The sequence below is a fragment of the Pseudophryne corroboree genome, chromosome 2 (genome assembly GCF_028390025.1).
Source record: "Pseudophryne corroboree isolate aPseCor3 chromosome 2, aPseCor3.hap2, whole genome shotgun sequence".
Lineage (NCBI taxonomy): Eukaryota > Metazoa > Chordata > Amphibia > Anura > Myobatrachidae > Pseudophryne > Pseudophryne corroboree.
Window position 1 is genome coordinate 672912933 of NC_086445.1, and position 22912 is coordinate 672935844.

Below are 22912 nucleotides of genomic sequence, written 5' to 3' on the forward strand. Positions count from 1 at the left end.
TACCACTTCTGTATCCAGGAGGAATTGGACAACCAAATGTAGAGTTTGTGCTTTTAATGGATCCGAAGGGATAATAGTTGAGCAAAACTGGCGAGGGGGACGTCTCTTGAAAGAGATTGCGTACCCGTGAGAGACCACTTCCCACACACAGGCGTCCGAAGTGGTCTTTAACCATACCTGGGCGAACTGCAAAAGTCGGCCTCCCACCCTGGGAGGCCCGCCCTATAATGCAGCAGGCTTGTCCGGTTTGGAAGCAGGCGGACGTTTAGGTTTGGAATTAGAGGACTTGGAAGTGCGAGCCTGTCTCGGGTACATCTGATCTTTTGCTTTACCTGGAGGTTGTAGAAAAGTAGTACTCTTAGCCTTCAGAACCGAAGGATTAGTACTTGGAAGAAACGCAGTCTTGGCAGACGCCAAGTCGGTCACAATTTTGTTCAGATCATCTCTAAATAGTATATCTCCAAGGTCTTCTTAGAGTCCAGGTCCACCGACCAGGACCGTAACCACAGAATCCAGTGAGCCAGGATAGACGTAGTAGATGCCTTGGCCGCCACAACGCCTGCATCAGAGTCCACCTCCTGAATATTGTGGGAGGCCGTGGTAATACAGGTCAGACATTGTCTGGCATTGTCAGGAAAAATTCAGAGGTAGCTCTTCCTTAATTGCTTGAACCCATGCTTCAATGCCTTTTGCAGCCCAAGAGGCTGCCGTAGTGGGTCTATGTACAGCACCTGAAAGAGTGTAAATAGACTTCAAACAACCCTCCACGCGCTTATCCGTCAGATCCTTCAAAGAGGTGACAGGCAGAGTAGATGACACCACAAGACGGGCTACATGTGAGTCCACTGGTTGCAGGGTTTCCCACTTGTTACTCAACTCCGCAGAGATAGGATAACGAGCTAGCATTTTTTTTAGACGAGGAAGATTTATTTCCTGGAGAGGACCAGGATTCCTGACGCATGTCATTTAAATGGTCAGAATGGGGTAAGACTAAATTAGTAACCTGCTAACGTTTGAACTTATCAGGTTTTTTAGACGTATCTGGAGATTCAGTATCATCATCGATCTTAAGAATCCGCTTGATAGCCTCCACTAGGTCAGAAACATCAACATGTGTTGTAGAATCATCAGAAGCAGCAGTATCAGCATCTGATGGATCAGTATATTCCCCATCCGATTCAGAAGAATCATCTAAAATATAAGTGGATTGTGAGGAAGAAATGGCCCGCTTCGATGACCCTTTGGTCCCAGTAGGGAGAGGGATAGGTTTCTGTTTAACCAAGGACTGATTTAATTGCTGTAAATGGGTTGACAGAGTATCCGCCCATGGTGGATTAATTACAGGAACAATAAGTTACTGTAAAGGCACAGGAGGTCCCACAGGGGGCGTAAGTCGTTTTACAAGCGTAGTCCGCATATTTGAAAATGCAACCCAAGGTGGATCCTGATTTAAAACAGGTGCTGTGGGCTGACTGGGGGGGGGGCAGAACACCCAGTACCTGAACCCTCAGCAGAAATCTTTTCCTCAGGTAAATCCGTGGTGCCAGCATTGCATGATGCAGGAGCGTCTGGATTTCCCACCCTGTGCAGCAGACATTATTGGGAATGTAGCCTTAGGGAATATTAGTACAATATAGCCAGACAAACGCAATACCTGACAAAAAACCCCTAAGATACGTGACTGCAATTGCAGAGCACAGACAGAGAATTTATGTGGTATGAGGTGACTGAAACACAGTGAAAAATACAAAAAACAGTATATCCTGTGGAACACTATATGGGGACCCTGACGCACTTCGTTCCCCAGGGTACAGAATATAGGGAGAGCAATAGGTGCGATACTCAGAATAGAATCCACACAGCAGCTATAGGCACACACAGTCACCGGTACAATGTAGAAATTACTTATAAGACTGCACTGGACTAGTAATACTACATAGAGATATGTATGTATACAAATATAACAACGCACAGTAAACACTGGATGTATATCACAAAATACTTGTACTAAATATTCATATAGTAGTGCACTTGTTCTTACTAGCGCTGTCTAAACGACATGCACAGCGCTGATGAGACAGGCGGCTTTACAGAGGAGACAGTGCACAGCAGTCCCAGGATCAGCGCAGCTCTGTGAAATGGCGCCCAAACGCTGACAGGAAATGTAAGAGAGAGAGAGAGAGAGAGAGAGATGCAGCTCCAGGACGGGAACACCTGCTGTAGATGGCGCCTGGAGATGGGAGAGGGACTACAGGTCAGCGCCTTATCCCCTCTGCTGGACTTCACCACCGGGTACTATGGAGCCTATAATAAGCGGATTTTAGTAAATCAGACTTGTGCTCCCTGCTCTGGTGGATATAGTGGGGTCCCACGGCCACAGTGTCCACGCCAGCGGTGCGGCCCGTCTCCTGGGACCGCGACCGGATTGCAATTTCAGCGGGTCCCACCAGGGGGACCCTCTTAACTGCTCCCTGAAGTGTGGCCACGCTATCCAGGAGAGCAGTAGCGGTGAAGTGTGCCTGATGGCCGGAGCGCCTCCGCTGCAAGTACCTGGCAACCAGGGTACGGGAGTATGCAGTGCCGCTGAGGGAGGTGATAGAGTCGCAGCACAGAATGTCAGCATGACGAGTCTGTGCTGCGGCCCTTGAAGTCTTCTTTCTTCTTAAAAAGCTCTTATTAGTGCTGCCTAGAGCAGCCCCACCTGTTAGCTGCCTGCACTGCAGGCACCAATTTACAAACTGAGCTCCAGTGCCTGAAAGCGGGGCTATAGAGGAGGCAGTGTATCCTGGGAACAGTCAAAGCTTTAGACTGTTGGTACCTCGGATCAGGATCCAACTCTACACCCCAGATGTTATTCCCTGTGGAATATCAGTGTACCCAGCTGCAGAAACACACGCACACATATATATGTACATATACATACAGTGTGTGTGCAATATATATATATATATATATATATATATATATATATATATATAATTATTTTTATTTTATTTTTCATAATTGTCCATTGTAATGGGAGAAGTCAAGTTCACAGTATTTACATTATACAGACTTGTTATATCAAGAAATTGATCTATCACATCAGCTCCCAAACTCTGGGTTGTATGTTGCTAGCCATCAGGCTGATGACTCTTCTGATCTCTCAGCCAGTGGTCAGTGGATTTTGAAAAAGGAAAAAAAAAAAAATCAGCTGAATTGTTGGTTATTTCAGACTCCTCAGATCACTGGGAAGCAGTAGCAGGGAAGTATAAGGCTACGGCCACACATAACGGCCAAGCGGTTCCCACAGAACGGAACCTGCTTGGCCGGGAGGGGGGTTTAGTGTTGACACAGATCTTGTTCTGCGGGATCCCGCAGAACAGGATCCGGCCAGTGACACGCGGGATTTCATTGGAACACAGTGCGGCAAACACGTACATTGAAACGTTCACCATGATATCCCACCGTCCTGCCATCTGGGTTGGATCCGGCAGCGGCAGGACTGCCGCACATATGTGGGCTTCTGCATAGGCGCCCACGTGCATTCTCCTTGAGGCAAAGCGGGCTTGGCCGCTGTGTGTGGTCATAGCCTAAGGGGGAATGAAGGGAGCACTGAGCACAGACTGTATGGAAAGGGTCTGTGGATGGGGAGGAACAGGGGAGCACAGAGTGTAGGAAGAGAAGAGGGAACAGGTGAAAAAATTGAATTTTAATTACTTACCGGTAAATCCATTACTTGTAGTCCGTAGGGTCCATATTAGTACCATGGGGTATAGACGGGTCCACCAGGAGCCATTGACACTTTAAGAGTTTAATAGTGTGGGCTGGCTCCTCCCTCTATGCCCCTCCTACCAGACTCAGTCTAGAAACTGTGCCCGAGGAGACAACATACTTCGAGAGAAGAAAATACACAGATAGTGGCGAGATTCATACCAGCTCACACAACAGGCAAATCCCGCCAACATGCCGGAAAACTCAGAAACAGCTAAAATAGTAAAGAACGCAGAACTTACCTAGGAACCAGGCAGTCGTGAACTAAATAACCATTGCAGGAAAATGAAGCACTGGGCGGGCGCCCGGCATCCTCTACGGACTACGAGAAAAGGATTTACCGGTAGGAAATTAAAATCCTATTTTCTCTTACGTCCTAGAGGATGCTGGGGTCCATATTAGTACCATGGGGATGTACCAAAGCTCCCAGAACGGGAGGGAGAGCGCGGAGGCTCCTGCAAAACTGTTTGACCAACTTGAGGTCATCAGAAGCCAAAGTATTGAACTTGTAGAACTTTGAAAACGTGTTCGGCCCAGACCAAGTAGCTGCTCGGCAAAGCTGCATAGCCGAGACACCCCAGGCAGCAACCCTGGAAGAGCCCACCTTACGAGTAGAGTAGCCCTTTACAGATTTTGGACACAGCAATCCTGCCGTAGAATATGCATGATGGATGGTGAACCTGATCCAGCGTGAAATTGACTGCTTAGAAGAAGGACACCCAATTTTCTTGGGATCATAGAGGACAAACAGAGTCAGATTTTCTATGACGAGCCGTCCTCGTCACATAAATCTTCAAAGCCCTCACAACATCCAAGGCCTTTGAAGCAATTGAGGAGTCCGTAGCCACTGGCACCACAATAGGTTGGTTTTATTTGAAAAGCTGACACAACCGTAGGAAAGAACTGCGGACGAGTCCTGAGTTGCGCCCTATCTTCATGGAAGACCAGATAGGGACTTTTACAGGACAAAGCCCCCAATTCCGACACGCGTCGAGCAGAAGTTAAGGCCAGCAAAGTGACCGCCTTCCACGTGAGAAATTTGATTTCAGCCTCCTGTAGAGGCTCAAACCAAATCTGATTGCAGGAACTGTAATACCACATCAAGATCCCAAGGTGCCGTTGGCACCACAAAGGGAGACTGGATGTGCAGAACCCCTTTCAAAAAGGTCTGAACCTCAGGGAGTACAGCCAATTTTTTTTTTTTTAAGAAAAGGGACAAAGCCGAGATCTGGCCCATATCCACACCTGCTTGCAGGAAAAGGAGAAAACGTCCAAGTTGAAACTCCACCGCAGGAAATTTCTTGGATTCAAACCAAGACACATTGTTTTCAAATTCGATGGTAATGTTTAGACGTTACCTGCTTCCTAGCCTGTTCAGGGTAGAAATAACCTCGCTCAGAATACCCTTCCGAGCTAAGAACTGGCGCTCAACCGCCATGTCGTCAAACGTAGCCATGGTTAGTCTTGATAAGCGAAGGGCCCCTGCAGTAGCCGATCCTCTCGAAGAGGTAGGGGCCTTGGATCTTCCAGCAGAAGATCCAGCAGATCCGCGTACCAAGCCCTCCTTGGCCAGTCCGGAGCAATGAGGATTGCCAGAACCTTTGTTCTTTTTACAAGTTGAAGAACTTTTGGGATCAGAGGAAGTGGAGGGAACACATACATTGACGTGAACACCTACGGTGTTACCAGTGAATCCACAAGCCACTGCCTGCGGGTCTCTCGACCTGGAACAGTACCTCCACTCTTGTTGAGTGTCTAGGTGAGGAACCCCCCACCAACCAGTTACATCCTCGAACACCTCCAGGTGGAGGCCCCACTCCTGGATGGAGATCGTGTCTGCTGAGGAAGTCTGCTTCACAGTTGTCTACTCCCGGAATGAAGATTGCCGACTTCGCTGTGTCTTTCTGCCCAGAGGAGGATTCTTGACACCTCTGACATTGCAGCCCTGCTCTTCGTTCCGCCTTGTCGGTTTATGTAGACCACTGTGGTCACGTTGTCAGACTGCACCTGAACAGCCAGATTCTGCAGAAGGTGTGCTGCTTGAAGAAGGCCGTTGTACACGGCTCTTAGCTCCAGGATGTTTATTGGGAGACTTAGACTTGCATCCGTGGTTAGAAGGATTCAGTCCTGAACTCCGAAGCTTTGGCCCTCCAGAAGGGGTGATCGTTGTAGCCACCAGAGGAGCGAAATCCTGGCTTTCGGTGACAGACGTATCCTCTGGTGCGCATATGTAGGTGAGATCCCGACCACTGGTCCAAGAGATCCAGCTGAAAGAATCGAGCATGAAACCTTCCGTACTGCAGAGCCTCGTAGGAGGCAACCATCTTACCCAGAAGGCGGATGCACTGATGAACCTATACTTGGGCAGGCTTCAAGACATCCCGGACCATTGTTTGAATCACCAACACTATCTCCACCGGTAGAAACACCCTCTGCACCTCCGTATCGAGGATCATCCCCAGGAAAGATAGCCTCCTTGTCGGCTCCAGATGAGACTTTGGAAGGTTCAGGATCCAACCGTGCTCTTTGAGCAGACGGGTCGTGAGACCAATGGATCTTAACTTCTCCCTGCATGACGCCTTGATCAATAGATCGTCCAGATACGGAATTATGTTCACCCCGTGCTTGCGGAGAACCATCATCTCTGCCATCACCTTGGTGAAGACCCTCGGTGCCGTGGAGAGACCGAATGGCAGTGCCTGAAACTGATAGTGATGGTCTAACAGTGCAAACCTGAGATAGGCCTGATGCGGTGATCAAATGGGAATGTGGAGGTACGCATCCTTGATGTCCAGGGACACCAGGAACTCCCCCTCCGTCAGTCCAGAGATGACAGCTCTCAGAGACTCCATCTTGAATTTGAAGTCCCTGAGATAGGGGTTCAAAGATTTCAGGTTCAGAATTGGCCTCACCGAACCATCCGGCTTCGGTACCACAAAAAGGTTTGAATCGTAACCTTTGTTCCACTGATGAGGCGTCCAGAAGAATCACTCTGGATGCCTCATAGCGACCAGAAAAATCGCTCTGTCTGCCAGCAAAGCTGGCAAGCCTGATTTGAAGAAACGGTGAGGTGGGAGAGTTTGAAACTCCAGCCTGTACCCGCTGGACACTATATCCTGTATCCAAGGGTCCAGGGCATATGACACCCAGATGTGGCTGAAATGCTGGAGTCTTGCTCCCACCTGACCTTCCCCCAAGCTGTGCAGTCCAACGTCATGCGGAGGACTTTGAGGCCCCAGAAGCAGGCTCCTGGTCTTGGGAACCTGCGGGAGCAGGATTTTTGGCTTTAGCGCGACCACCTCTGAAGAAGGTGTGAGAAGGCTTGGCCTTCCTAGGCCTCGCGGGCCGAAAACACTGAGACGTGGCGGGAGTAAAAGGCTTCTTCGTAGCCGGTGTAGCTGAGGGGATTAAAGGAGACTTACCCGTGGTAGCCGTGGCAATCCACGCATCCAGTGCCTCCCCAAATAGAGCCTGACCTGTATAGGGTAGGCCCTCCGCACTCTTCCTGGATTCCATGTCCGCAGACCATTGACGTAGCCACAGACCTCTGCGAGCCGAGACGGACATGGAGGCGATCCCCGCAGCCATGGAACCCAGATCCTTCATGGATTCTACCAGGAACCCTGCAGAATCCTGTATGTTACGTAAAAACAAATCAACATCACCTCTATCCATCGTAGTCAAGTCCTCCTGCAGAGTGATTGACCACTTGGCAATAAGCTTTGGAAATCCATGCACAGGCAATAGTAGGCCGCAGTATAGCCCCTGAAGCCGTGTATATGGATTTGAGCGTAGCATCCACCTTGCGATCTGCCGGGTCCTTCAACGCGGTAGATCCCGGGACTGGTAAAACTACCTGTTTTGACAGCCTGGATACAGAGGCGTCAACTATAGGCGGAGACGCCCATTTTTTTCTATCATCTTGCTGGAAGAGAAAAGCAACCCTTTTAGGGATCTGGAATTTTTTCTCCGGTTTTTCCCAGGCTTTTTCAAATATAGCATTTAATTCCTTAGATGCTGGGAAGGTGAGAGGGGCCTTCTTACTGTCCGTGAAAAAGGCCTCCTCAACCTGGAGGGGTGTCAGAAATATGCAACACATCCCACATGGCCTCAATCATCAACTGCACCCCCTTAGCAAGCGATGCCATCCCCCTCACAGTCTGCTGTGTCAGTCGGTATCCGTGTCATCCTGCATAATTTGGGCAAGAGCACGTTTGTGAGAATGCACCGCAGGGGGCCCCGAGGGAGTAGTATCAGACCATACCATCATAGAGGATTGCAATACCAAAGTCGCATGCTCAGTCCTTGTAACCCTTTCAGAAATCTGAGAAATAGTCCCCCTAAGAGAGGCTAACCACTCCGGTTCTCTAGCTGGGATCTGCGCTACAACAGTGCAATCCTGATTACATGGGATGGGATCTTCCTGAGAAGATAAATCCTCTGCAGCATATGAGACAGAGTCTCTAGACATGTTTGCTTGCACACCCCACACACCCAACATACACACAGGGTACAGGGCAGACCGAGTTTCCCCACCAAGAATAGCAGACACACACAGAGATTGGAGCCAACCCACACACAGCGCTATTACAGGTATAGGGAGATCCTAAACCAGCGCTGACTGTGTCCCTTAATTAGTGACTCAGTCTTACACAGCCTCCCCTCCCTTTTACAACCCCCTGGTACCATACAGATAGCTGGAGTTGCTCTGGAGGGACTATTCATCCACTTGCATCCGTCTGCATACAGGAAAATGCCACTGAAAGCTAATGGGTCTGCTTTGAGAAGCTCTGCCCCCTTAATGGCGCTGTCTTCCCGCACTTCTGAGATTATACTGGCCTGAGAATTTTTGGTCAGTGTAGGGTTCAGGCGCCTGCTCAGGGCGCCCCTCACAGCGCCGCACCCAGGTACCGCTGAGCCATCTGGGAGTGCAGTTAATACTGCGCTCCTACCCTGATGCCGCCATCTTCACACCAACCCTTCGCTTGTTAGGGGTGTCGGTGACTCACTCGCCACAACTTCAGCTCTGCAAGGGGGTGCCGGCATGCTGCTGAGGTGAGCGTTTCCCTGCGGCGGGGATCGATCTATCCCCTCTAGAGCTCAGTGTCCAGTCAGCTGAGAGAGTGGCTCAGATCCCGCAGGGCGGACACTGCTCCCCCCTTCAGTCCCTTGATGCAGGGAGGCTGTTGCCAGCAGCCTCCCTGTAAAATAAAAAAAACTCTAAAATAAACTTTTACTAAGAAAGCTCTGTAGAGCTCCCCTAGCTGTGAGCGGCTCCTCCGGGCACATTTTATAAACCGAGTCTGGTAGGAGGGGCATAGAGGGAGGAGCCAGCCCACACTATCAAACTCTTCAAGTGTCAATGGCTCCTGGTGGACCCGTCTATACCCCATGGTACTAATATGGACCCCAGCATCCTCTAGAACGTAAGAGAAAACTCATTGATAAAACACCCACTGCTTCCCCGTTACCCTACGCTTTCCTCTGCCACCTTCTGCCATCCACAGTCACCCACTGTGTCTTCCAAATCACCCTCTGCCATCCCAGCCACCATCATAACTCACTGCCTCTCCCTAGTCACCCTTTAATACCCTTGGCCTCCCCATCACCCACTGCCACTCACTAGTAATCCTCTGCCTCAACTTCTCTCCCACTGTTATCCTCTGCCTGCCCAGTCTCCCACTACATCTTCCTGCCACCCTTTGCCTCCCCTATCATCCTCTACCACCCACTGCCTCACTGCCACCCCCAAAGCCTTCACGGAAGATATAAAAAGGAACATTTGCATGAACATACTTAGAAAAGAAAAACAAGCAGGGCAGGTACTCCTAAAGGTGCTCATGCCTGCGATTGTGTTAGAAATTAAGTGATCGCATTAGCAGTCACTTCTGTTCTGTGCGTACGCAATGCTACTGTGCATGTGTGGTCTGCTGACCACACGTGTGGTGGTCATTCTACGGTAACTTGCTGGGGCCCCGTAATAAATGTTACCGTCTGACGGGGTCCACAGAGCAAAATAGTTTTAGAACCCCGTATCTAAATACCTACAGCAAGGAAGAGTTTATTGTAAGAATACTGACAACACTGTATAGCTGTAATCCTATCTCAAATGCTGCCTACTCTAAGTGAAAAGATGTCAAAAATAAAATTTGAAAATGTGCTCTAACATACTGTACAACCCAACATATTTTCCATTTCATCACTCTGGATCAAGTTTGACTAATGAATTCCAATGTCTGGTTACTACAGGACACATCACACTTCAGCTTTTAAGTTATTACTAATTCATAGGACTGTTAATTGAGCTGACTGCCATATAATTTTTGAAACTAATGTACTGGTGTGATACCACTGAAGTTACAGCTTGTAATCTCTATACTGAGCTTATATTACAGTCGTTGAGTCATCACACTACTAAATATCAGGCTTTACAAATTATTCAGACGACACCAAAACATCCACCTTTAAACTCCATGTTGGCTGCATCCTCAAGGAGTTGCTCTCTCATGCTGTTAAGAGTTTCCACAATCATGTCCTTTAACTCTTCCTGTTTACGATCAGAGATCCGCATTAGAGATTCATAAAGCTCACTCTCCTTCTGGCGTGTGTACTCCAGTCTCCTAGGAGTAATTTGAAGATCTCGTCTCATGTCAAAGGCCTTATTAATAAAGATGTCTAAACAACGGCTGTGCACCATGTTAAGGACCATTGCTGCATCAACTAGGTGCATCTGAAGCACTTGCCGTGAGAAGCTACCAAGTTGACGCAGCTTCTCAAACTGTTCAACCAGCACATTGGGAGCTGGGCTACCTGACCCTGCAGCCCCGCAGCTACATAAACCTTTTTTTAGGTACCCAAGTTCTGTCAACTGCTCATGCAGGGCAGAGCAACTGCCATCTGAACCACTTATCAATTTGCCTTTAGGAGTGGTTTTTATAAAAAACACAGGGAGTGTGTACTTGGTCTTGATATCCGCAAGTTCCTCCTCATCTTGAGAGTTTAGAAGGTCCCCACTAATTGCATAGACAACTACTGACTGCACATGGTCAACATAATCCTCCAGAGTAGTAGCTGCAGGTTGAGAACCACGACATGGAGAGACCACAATGTCAACATCCTATGGGATCACAAAAGAAAAAACACTGATCAACTGATTGACTAAAAAATCATAATGTACCCCTAATCAGTGTGATTTATAAGAGAGAGAAAAATACCCTCATAGCTTTCAAATGTGTGTGCACATTTATTTTTTGATAAGTCTGATAGCATATGACATGTTTATATGTATTCATAAGCATAAGAACACATATGGGGCAGATTCAATTGTTACTATCGCGGACGCAACTAGAGGGCACCCAACGACAGCAATTCAATTGTTCTGCCGTTTGGGCGCCCGCTACAATATACACATATTTAGTCAAGAACTACCGTCCAGCACATACATACTCATAACCATAAAACTGTGGCATGTTGGTTAAAGTCTTTTTTCCTTAATGGGTTACATATAAACATGTACATAAGTAGACAAGCACTCTGCAAACGACAAAACCACAAAATTCAATCTGATGTTTTGAGCCCTTGAGAAAGGTCACTGCAGAGACAAATGTTAGATTCAATTTTGTGCTTCCATCCTTAATTGGATAATACTGGCATATTCTCAGTCCTACTGGATTAAACTGGACATCATTTAATGTAAAAGGTACAAGAACTGCAAAAGTAGTACGTCCCGCTATAATCACTATAGAATGCAATACAGGTTGAGTATCCCATATCCAAATATTCCAAAATACAGAATATTCCAAAAATACAGAATTTTTTTGAAAGAGATAGTGAAACCTTTGTTTTCTGATGGCTCAATGTTTAATACACAAAGTTACAAAAAATATTGTATTAAATGACCTTCAGGCTGTGTGTATAAGGTGTATATGAAACATAAATGCATTCTGTGCTTTGACATACGTCCCATTGCCATGATCTCTCATCATGGTATGCAATTATTCCAAAACATGCAAAAATAAGATTTTACTTACCGATAAATCTATTTCTCGTAGTCCGTAGTGGATGCTGGGGACTCCGTCAGGACCATGGGGTATAGCGGCTCCGCAGGAGACAGGGCACAAAAATAAAGCTTTAGGATCAGGTGGTGTGCACTGGCTCCTCCCCCTATGACCCTCCTCCAAGCCTCAGTTAGGATACTGTGCCCGGACGAGCGTACACAATAAGGAAGGATAATGAATCCCGGGTAAGACTCATACCAGCCACACCAATCACACCGTACAACTTGTGATCTGAACCCAGTTAACAGTATGACAAACGTAGGAGCCTCTGAACAGACGGCTCACAACAATAACAACCCGAATTTTTTGTAACAATAACTATGTACAAGTATTGCAGACAATCCGCACTTGGGATGGGCGCCCAGCATCCACTACGGACTACGAGAAATAGATTTATCGGTAAGTAAAATCTTATTTTCTCTGACGTCCTAAGTGGATGCTGGGGACTCCGTCAGGACCATGGGGATTATACCAAAGCTCCCAAACGGGCGGGAGAGTGCGGATGACTCTGCAGCACCGAATGAGAGAACTCCAGGTCCTCTTTAGCCAGGGTATCAAATTTGTAGAATTTTACAAACGTGTTCTCCCCCGACCACGTAGCTGCTCGGCAGAGTTGTAATGCCGAGACCCCCCGGGCAGCCGCCCAGGATGAGCCCACTTTCCTTGTGGAATGGGCCTTGACAGATTTTGGTTGTGGCAAGCCTGCCACAGAATGTGCAAGTTGAATTGTGCTACAAATCCAACGAGCAATCGTCTGCTTAGAAGCAGGAGCACCCAGCTTGTTGGGTGCATACAATATAAACAGCGAGTCAGACTTTCTGACTCCAGCCGTTCTTGAAATATATATTTTCAATGCCCGGACCACGTCCAACAACTTGGAATCCTCCAAATCGTTAGTAGCCGCAGGCACCACAATAGGCTGGTTCAGGTGAAACGCTGACACCACCTTAGGCAGAAAATGAGGACGCGTCCGCAGTTCTGCCCTGTCCGAATGGAAAATCAGATATGGGCTTTTATAGGATAAAGCCGCCAATTCTGACACTCTCCTGGCTGAAGCCAGGGCCAGTAGCATGGTTACTTTTCATGTAAGATATTTCAAACCCGCCGATTTGAGTGGCTCAAACCAATGGGATTTGAGAAAATCCAAAACTACATTAAGGTCCCACGGAGCCACTGGGGGCACAACCGGGGGCTGTATATGTAGTACTCCTTTTACAAAAGTCTGGACTTCAGGAACTGAAGCCAATTCTTTCTGGAAGAAAATCGACAGGGCCGAAATTTGAACCTTAATGGACCCCAATTTGAGGCCCATAGACAATCCTGTTTGCAGGAAATGTAGGAATCAACCCAATTGAAATTCCTCCGTGGGGGCCTTCCTGGCCTCACACCACGCAACAGATTTTCTCCAAATGCGGTGATAATGTTGTGCAGTCACCTCCTTCCTGGCTTTTACCAGTGTAGGAATGACCTCTTCCGGAATGCCTTTTTCCCTTAGAATTCGGCGTTCAACCGCCACGCCGTCAAACGCAGCCGCGGTAAGTCTTGGAATAGACCCGGTCCCTGCTGAAGCAGGTCCCGTCTTAGAGGTAGAGGCCACGGATCCTCCGTGAGCATCTCTTGAAGTTCCGGGTACCAAGTTCTTCTTGGCCAATCCGGAGCCACGAGTATCGTTCTTACTCCCCTTTGCCGTATAATTCTCAGTACTTTTGGTATGAGAGGCAGAGGAGGGAACACATACACTGACTGGAACACCCACGGTGTTACCAGAGCGTCCACAGCTATTGCCTGAGGGTCTCTTGACCTGGCGCAATACCTGTCCAGTTTTTTGTTGAGGCGGGACGCCATCATATCCACCTTTGGTTTTTCCCAACGGTTCACAATCATGTGGAAGACTTCTGGATGAAGTCCCCACTCTCCCGGGTGTAGATCGTGTCTGCTGAGGAAGTCTGCTTCCCAGTTGTCCACTCCCGGAATGAACGCTGCTGACAGTGCTATCACATGATCTTCCGCCCAGCGAAGAATCCTTGCAGCTTCTGCCATTGCTGTCCTGCTTCTTGTGCCGCCCTGTCTGTTTACGTGGGCGACTGCCGTGATGTTGTCCGACTGGATCAACACCGGCTGACCCTGAAGCAGGGGTTTTGCCAGACTTAGAGCATTGTAAATCGCTCTTAGCTCCAGTATATTTATGTGAAAAGACATCTCCAGGCTTGACCATACTCCCTGGAAGTTTCTTCCCTGTGTGACCGCTCCCCAGCCTCTCAGACTGGCATCCGTGGTCACCAGGACCCAGTCCTGTATGCCGAATCTGCGGCCCTCTAACAGATGAGCACTCTGCAACCACCACAGAAGAGACACCCTTGTCCGTGGTGATAAGGTTATCCGCTGGTGCATCTGCAGATGCGATCCGGACCATTTGTCCAACAGATCCCACTGAAAAGTTCGTGCGTGGAATCTGCCGAATGGAATCGCTTCGTAAGAAGCCACCATCTTTCCCAGGACTCTTGTGCATTGATGCACAGACACTTTTCCTGGTTTTAGGAGGTTCCTGACAAGTTTGGATAACTCCTTGGCTTTCTCCTCCGGAAGAAACACCTTTTTCTGAACCGTGTCCAGAATCATTCCCAGGAACAGCAGACGTGTTGTCGGTGTCAACTGAGATTTTGGAAAATTCAGAATCCACCCGTGTTGTTGCAGCACTAATTGGGTTAGTGCTACTCCGTCCTCCAGCTGTTCTCTGGACCTTGCCCTTATCAGGAGATCGTCCAAGTAAGGGATAATTAATACGCCTCTTCTTCGAAGAAGAATCGTCATTTCGGCCATTACCTTGGTAAAGACCCGAGGTGCCGTGGACAATCCAAACGGCAGCGTCTGAAACTGATAATGACAGTTTTGCACCACGAACCTGAGGTACCCTTGATGTGAAGGGCAAATTGGGACATGCAGGTTATGTCCAGGGACACCATAAAGCCCCTTCTTCCAGATTCGCTATCACTGCTCTGAGTGACTCCATCTTGAATTTGAATTTCTGTATGTACAGGTTCAAAGATTTCAGATTTAGAATAGGTCTTACCGAGCCGTCCGGCTTCGGTACCACAAATAGCGTGGAGTAATACCCTTTTCCTTGTTGTAGGAGGGGTACCTTGACTATCACCTGCTGAGAAAACAGCTTGTGAATGGCTTCCAATACCGTCGCCCTGTCTGAGGGAGACGTTGGCAAAGCAGACTTTAGGAACCGGCGAGGGGGAGACTTCTCGAATTCCAACCTGTAACCCTGAGATACTACCTGCAGGATCCAGGGGTCCACCTGTGAGCAAGCCCACTGTGCGCTGAAATTCTTGAGTCGACCCCCCACCGTTCCTGAGTCCGCTTGTAAAGCCCCAGCGTCATGCTGAGGGCTTTGCAGAACCCGCGGAGGGCTTCTGTTCCTGGGCAGGGGCAGCTTGCTGTCCTCTCTTACCCCTTCCTCTGCCCCGGGGCAGATATGACTGTCCTTTTGCCCGCTTGTTCTTATAGGACCGAAAGGACTGCGGCTGAAAAGACGGTGTCTTTTTCTGTTGGGAGGGGGTCTGAGGTAAAAAGGTGGATTTTCCGGCAGTTGCCGTGGCCACCAGATCCGATAGACCGACGCCAAATAATTCCTCCCCTTTATACGGCAATACTTCCATATGTCGTTTAGAATCCGCATCACCTGACCACTGTCGCGTCCATAAACTTCTTCTGGCAGATATGGACATCGCATTTACTCTCGATGCCAGAGTGCAAATATCCCTCTGAGCATCTCGCATATAAAGAAAAGCATCCTTTAATTGCTCTATAGTCAATAAAATACTGTCCCTATCCAGGGTATCAATATTTTCAGTCAGGGAATCCGACCAGACCACCCCAGCACTGCACATCCAGGCTGAGGCGATGGCTGGTCGCAGTATAACACCAGTATGTGTGTATATACTTTTTAGGGTAGTTTCCAGCCTCCTATCAGCTGGATCCTTGAGGGCGGCCGTATCAGGAGACGGTAACGCCACTTGTTTTGATAAGCATGTGAGCGCCTTATCCACCCTAGGGGGTGTTTCCCAGCGCGCCCTAACCTCTGGCGGGAAAGGGTATAATGCCAATAACTTTTTTGAAATTAGCACTTTTCTATCTGGGTTAACCCACGCTTCATCACATACATCATTCAATTCCTCTGATTCAGGAAAAACTACAGGTAGTTTTTTCACCCCCCACATAATACCCCTTTTTGTGGTACTTGCAGTATCAGAGATATGCAAAGCCTCCTTCATTGCCATGATCATATAACGTGTGGCCCTACTTGAAAATACGTTTGTTTCTTCACCGTCGACACTAGATTCAGTGTCCGTGTCTGGGTCTGTGTCGACCGACTGAGGTAAAGGGCGTTTTACAGCCCCTGACGGTGTCTGAGACGCCTGGGCAGGTACCAACTGGTTTTCCGGCCGTCTCATGTCGTCAACTGATTTTTGTAATGTGCTGACATTATCACGTAATTCCATAAACAAAGCCATCCATTCCGGTGTCGACTCCCTGGGGGGTGACATCACCATTATCGGCAATTGCTCTGCCTCCACACCAACATCGTCCTCATACATGTCGACACACACGTACCGACACACAGCAGACACACAGGGAATGCTCTTATCGAAGACAGGACCCCACTAGCCCTTTGGGGAGACAGAGGGAGAGTTTGCCAGCACACACCCAAGCGCTATAATATATATGGGAACAACCTTATATAAGTGTTGTATCCTTAGAGCAGCTTAAATATATAAAATATCGCCAAAAAAAGTGCCCCCCCTCTCTGTTTTACCCTGTTTCTGTAGTGCAGTGCAGGGGAGAGTCCTGGGAGCCTTCCTCACAGCGGAGCTGAGCAGGAAAATGGCGCTGTGTGCTGAGGAGAATAAGCCCCGCCCCCTATTCCGGCGGGCTTTTCTCCCGGAGTTTGAGATATCTGGCATGGGTTTAATACATCCATATAGCCTCAAGGGCTATATGTGATGTATTTTTTAGTCATAAAAAGGTATTATACATTGCTGCCCAGGGCGCCCCCAGCAGCGCCCTGCACCCTCCGTGACCTATGGTGTGAAGTGTGTGACAACAATGGCGCACAGCTGCAGTGCTGTGCGCTACCTTCATGAAGACTGAAAAGCCTTCTGCCGCCGGTTTCTGGACCTTCAATCTTCAGCATCTGCAAGGGGGGTCGGCGGCGCGGCTCCGGGACGAACCCCAGGGTGAGACCTGTGTTCCGACTCCCTCTGGAGCTAATGGTGTCCAGTAGCCTAAGAAGCCAATCCATCCTGCATGCAGGTGAGTTGAACTTCTCTCCCCTAAGTCCCTCGATGCAGTGAGCCTGTTGCCAGCAGGACTCACTGAACATAAAAAACCTAAAAACTTTTTCTAAGCAGCTCCTTAAGAGAGCCACCTAGATTGCACCCTGCTCGGACGGGCACAAAAACCTAACTGAGGCTTGGAGGAGGGTCATAGGGGGAGGAGCCAGTGCACACCACCTGATCCTAAAGCTTTATTTTTGTGCCCTGTCTCCTGCGGAGCCGCTATACCCCATGGTCCTGACGGAGTCCCCAGCATCCACTTAGGACGTCAGAGAAAATAGGATTTTAAATTACCTACCGGTAAATCCTTTTCTCGTAGTCCGAAGAGGATACTGGGGTCCACATTAGTTCCATGGGTATAAGCGGGTCCATTAGGAGCATTGGGGACTTTAAGAAATCAATAGTGTGCACTGGCTCCTCCCTCTATGCCACTCCTACCAAACTCAGTCTAGAAACTGTGCCTGAGGAAACGGACATATCTATAGAGAAGGATTCAGAAATGATATTGGTGACATTCGAACCAGCACACACAAAACAAGAAGAAAACCATGTTAACCAAACATGAACAGGAACAGCTGAACCAAATAAAATACTTAACCAAGTAACCATGCAGGAAACACGAAGCACTAGGCGGGTGCCCAGTATCCTCTACGGACTACGAGCAAAGGATTTACCGGTAGGTAATTAAAATCCTAATTTCTCTTACGTCCTAGAGTATACTGGGGTCCACATTAGTACCATGGGGATGTACCAAAGCTCCCAAACCTGGTGAGAGAGTGCCGAGGTTCCTGCAGAACCGATTGGCTTCTGAGGACCTTCAGTTTGGTCAAAGAATCGAACTTGTAAAACTTAGCAAGCGTGTTCGAACCTGACCAAGCAGCTGCTCGGCAGAGCAGTAAAGCCGAGACACCACGGGCAGCCGCCCAGGAAGAACCCACCGACCGAGAAGAGTGGGCATGAATAGATTTAGGAACTGGCAAACTTGCTGTAGAGTAAGCATGCTGGATAGTAAGCGTGATCCAGCGAGCAATAGACTGCTTTGAAGCAGGACACCCAATTTTCTTGGCATCATAAAGCACATACAGCGAGTCAGATTTTCTGTGACGAGCTGTCCGTTTGACATTAGATTTTCAAAGCCCGCACAACATCCAGGGACTTTGAAGTAGAAGAGGGGTCAGTAAGCACCAGAACCACAATAGGTTGATCTGAAACGCAGACACCACCTTTGGAAGAAACTGCCGACGAGTTCAGAGTTCAGCTCTATCTTCATGAAAAATCAAATAGGAGCTCTTGTGAGACAAGGCCCTTAATTCCGAAACACGCCCCGCCGAAGCCAAGGCCAATAGTGTGACAGTCTCCCATGTAAGAAACTTTACATCTACCTCCTGTAAAGGCTCAAAACAATCCGATTGCAGAAACTGCAACACCACCATGGGAAGCACAAAGGGCAGTTGGATGTGCAGAACCCCTTTCAAGAATGTCTGAACCTCAGGAAGGGAAACCAACTGTTTCTGGAAGAAAATGGATAAGGCCGAAATCTGGACTTTTACTAATCCAAGGCGTAGGCCCACATCCATACCAGGCTGCAGAAAAAGCAGAAAACGACCCAGCTGAAATTCCACTGCAGGAAATTTCCTGTTTTCACACCAAGAGACATATTTTCTCCAAATCCGGTGGTAATGTTTAGAAGTTACCTCTTTTCGGTCTTGGATCAAGGTAGGAATTACCCTGTCCGGAATCCCTTTCTGGGCTAGAATTTGACGCTCAACCTCCATGCCTTGACAGACGAATGGCCCCTGTTGCAGAAGATCCTCCCGAAGAGGTAGAGGCCACGGATCCTCCAGAAGCATGTCCAGAAGATCTGTGTACCAAGCCCTTCTTGGCCAATCTGGAGCAATGAGAATTGCTTGAACTCTTTCCCTTTTTATTCTTTTGAGAATTCTTGGGATCTATGGAAGCGGAGGAAAGACATACACCATCTGATAGACCCACAGAGTCACTAGAGCGTCCTCCGCCACTGCTTGTGGGTCTCTTGACCTGGAGCAATACTGCTGGATCTTCTTGTTGAGACGAGAGGCCATCATGTCGATCTGTGGAGTCCCCCACCGACAAGTCAAGCACCCAAACACATCGGGGTGAAGGCCCCACTCCCCTGGGTGGAGGTCGAGTCTGCTGACTAAGTCTGCTTCCCAGTTGTCCACGACCAGAATGAAGATCGCAGACAGCGCCACCACGTGTGTCTCTCTGCCCAGAGGAGAATCCTTGTCACCTCTGACATGGCTGCTCTGCTCTTCGTTCTGCCCTGTCGGTTTATGTACGTCACAGCCATCACATTGTCCGACTGAACCTGGCAGTAGAAGTACCTTTGGACTTACCCTTAAACTTCGCTGTCCGATAGGACTGCAAAGTTGGTGCAGAATAGGATTTTCTAGCCAGGGGTGCTGCGGAAGGAAGGTATGTAGACTTACCCGCCGTAGCCTTGGATATCCACGTATCCAGTTCATCTCCAAATAGGGCTTCACCTGTGAAAGGTAGGCTTTCCACGCCTTTCCTGGAATCCGCATCTGCATTCCACTGGCGTAGCCACAAGCCCCTGCGTGCTGACACTGCCATGGACAGTGGTGCGTGTGATGAGCAGTCCAATCTCCTTTATGGCCTCCACCATAAAGTTAGCAGAATCCTGAATATGCTGCAGGAGTAAAATAATCTCCCCCCTGGACAAGGAATCTAACCCATCAATTAGATTACCAGACCATTTTGCAATGGCCCTAGTGATCCATGCACAAGCTATAATGGGTCTTTGGGCCACCCGCCGTTGTGTACAGAGACTTGAGAGTGGTCTCAATCTTGCGGTCTGCAGCATCCTTCAATGAAGCTGCCCCAGGAACAGGTAAAACTATCTTACGTGACAGCCTGGAAACCGATGCGACAACTATCGGTGGGTTTTCCCATTTTCTTCTATCGTCCTGAGGAAATGGGAAGGATGTAATTAACCGTTTTGGAACCTGAAACTTCCTCTCAGGGTTAACCCAAGTTGCTTCAAAGAGGGAATTTAATTCCTTAGAAGCAGGGAAAGTAGCAGAGGATTTCTTTTTCACATTAAAAAAGGATTCCTCCTCGTCCTCTGACACTTTATCAGGAATGTGCAAGACCTCTCTTATAGCTTCTATCAGGGCCTATATTCTCTGTACTAAAGCTGCATTCCCCCCCCCCTCCCCTCCTCCGGGTTCGATACATCATCGGTATCAACCTGCATGATTTAGGCTACAGTATGCTTCCGTGGACAAATAGCAGGGGTCTGAGACGCTGGGATGACCACTGAATTGATACACTCCTTTGACATGATAAATGTAAACGAATACACACACAGTGAGGAATAGATCAAAAGCACAGTTAACCCACACAGAGCCCTTCCAGGGAGACACAGTATCAGAGCCAGCTACACAGCGCCCCTATAGCTAAAGTATAGACTTAGCTGGGTCGCAAACTAAGTACCCTTAAGAGGTCTTAGTACACCAAATTATTGCTCCCCCCTTGCTATGACCCCCTGGTACCGCTGAGGTGCTCTGGAGTCCTTGTAGAGGAGCTGCGCTTTCCTGTCAGGCTGCCTGTGTAAGCTGCAGAAGGGAAATGGCGCTGGTGAGCCGCTGGATCCGCACATAGTGAAGGCCTCGCCCCTGTAATGGCGCACGGTCTTCCCTTTTTATACTGGCTGAGGTGCATAATAAGGGTTACAGTGGGTTAAAACCCTTGTAATATGTGCCAGTTGTGGGTAATAGTAGTGGTTCCAGCCGACCCTCACAGTGGTCACACAGTGCATCTGAAGCGCTGCATGCACGCTCCTACCCTTATGCCACCATTAGAGCCGGCGACCCGCTAACCGAGATGCCGGCCACCTACTCACCACTCTTTAGTCTTCTGGCTCTGTTAGGGGTGGCAGCGTGCTGAGGGTCTGTATGCTCGCTGTGGTGGGGCTTGCAAATAGAACCCTCAGGAGCTCAGTGTCCTGTCAGCGGGGAACAGGACCATTAACCCTGAGTCTGGTAGAAGGGGCATAGAGGGAGGAGCCAGTGCTCACTATTGATTTCTTAAAGTACCAATGGCTCCTAGTGGACCAGTCTAAACCCATGGTACTAATGTGGACCCCAGTATCCTCTAGGACGTAAGAGAAAATCCAATATCCAAAATACTTCTGGTCCCAAGCATTTTGGATAAGGGATACCCAACCTGGTACTGGGTTACATGATTCAATCTAATTGTCATTTCTGGGTCAAAGACATAGCACCGTTCCTTTGCATGTTTACTTACATTCCTGAGCCTGGTCTATATACTGCATTTTTAAAACTCAAGCCTTTACCAACAAGCAATTTGCTATATAAAAAGCAGTACACAAATTGCAGTTGTCTACAAATGGGGAAGTGCTACTTTCCTCATTCAATAGTAAAGCATTGACCGCAGCTCCAGCACTGCAAAAAGGTATAAAAAAAAAAAAAAAAAAATTATTAAAAACCCATCTATCACACTCCACAACATTTTTTTAAAGCATTACTTGCACTTCCAAGTATACACGCAACATGGTTTTCAAGAAAAAAAAAAAAAAAGGTAGGCTACAAGCTTTCTAAAATCAGTCCCACAGAGCAACCTGAATATTCAAAGGTTCTAGCAGTTCACAATACAGAGGCTTATAATTTATAATTACTACTGTCAATTATAGAACCATCCTCATAAATAAGGGTGGGGGAAAAAAGAAAAAAAGAAAAATTAAGCCCAAATGGAATATTTGCAGTAAACGAATTCCCTGTAAAGACAATATGTATTGAGCGATTGCACCACTTAACTTCCCAAAAGGAAGCAACAGTTTTCTGCGCTGGGGGAAGGGTGCGGCTTGCATGAGAGCCAGAGCTGGGACAGATGAGTCAGACTCAGGACCGTTTACTTCATACAAAGGAGGAAGCCAGGACTGATCGAAGAGAACTGACAAACAGCCCAGGGAAAAAAAAAAAAAAAAAGGATCTTGATTACATGAAAATTTAAAAATTTAAAAATGCAGAATAATGGCCAGATTTTTAGCTTTCTGCATCAACAATACAGCATACTGAAAGACAGCTATGCCACACTGGACATTATTACAAATGGACTGGTAGAAGAGTGTCCAATATTTACATGGAAAGAGGTTAGGTAACTATTTGGGTGTAGACAAAAACTAAATAAGTTAACAGTATTACTAGCTCACTATTTTATGTTGCACATTATGTAGGACAATAGAGGTCCACCATAAAGTAACATCGTATAAAGGTCTTATACACCTTGACAATTGGACCCATTTAAGAAGCTCCCACTATGCAATGCTAAATTAAAATTGTACATATTCAGACTTGTTCTCACTATACAAATGTTTATTTCCAGACATCAGGCCATAATAGAGCAACAATTTTAGTACACAATTTATGGGAATGACTTCAGTCCCGTGGGACTATAACTGTAAAGTGAGGAGTCACTGTAGTACAGAACCAGCGAACTGAACAAATGCACTGCTAGGGCAAAGGAGCTGCTCAGTTAGAGGTTTACACTTAACTTGGAATGTAAAAGAAGGTTTCATTAATATAGGTTAAAAAAGGTTTTACAGTTATTACTGTAGTTGTGCATCTAGGACATAAATTAAAGGAAATAAAATAATCAAACAATTCTAAACACATATCTAACCTCTGTATTTAAATCCCGCACAAGTTGTATTATTACCTGGACGTATAACCAGATACA

The 22912-nt window shown here is 47.7% G+C and overlaps 1 protein-coding gene across 5 annotated transcripts in view; it reads right to left on the reverse strand.

The window, feature by feature from the left end:
• Positions 1-22912, reverse strand: part of DSTYK (dual serine/threonine and tyrosine protein kinase) — a 403908-nt gene that overhangs the window by 225524 nt on the left and 155472 nt on the right. For all 5 annotated transcript variants that reach the window (XM_063955101.1, XM_063955098.1, XM_063955100.1 and 2 more), the window contains exon 3: positions 10216-10870. In XM_063955101.1, the coding sequence (XP_063811171.1) occupies positions 10216-10870 (655 nt within the window). The remainder of the gene's footprint in view (positions 1-10215; positions 10871-22912) is intronic.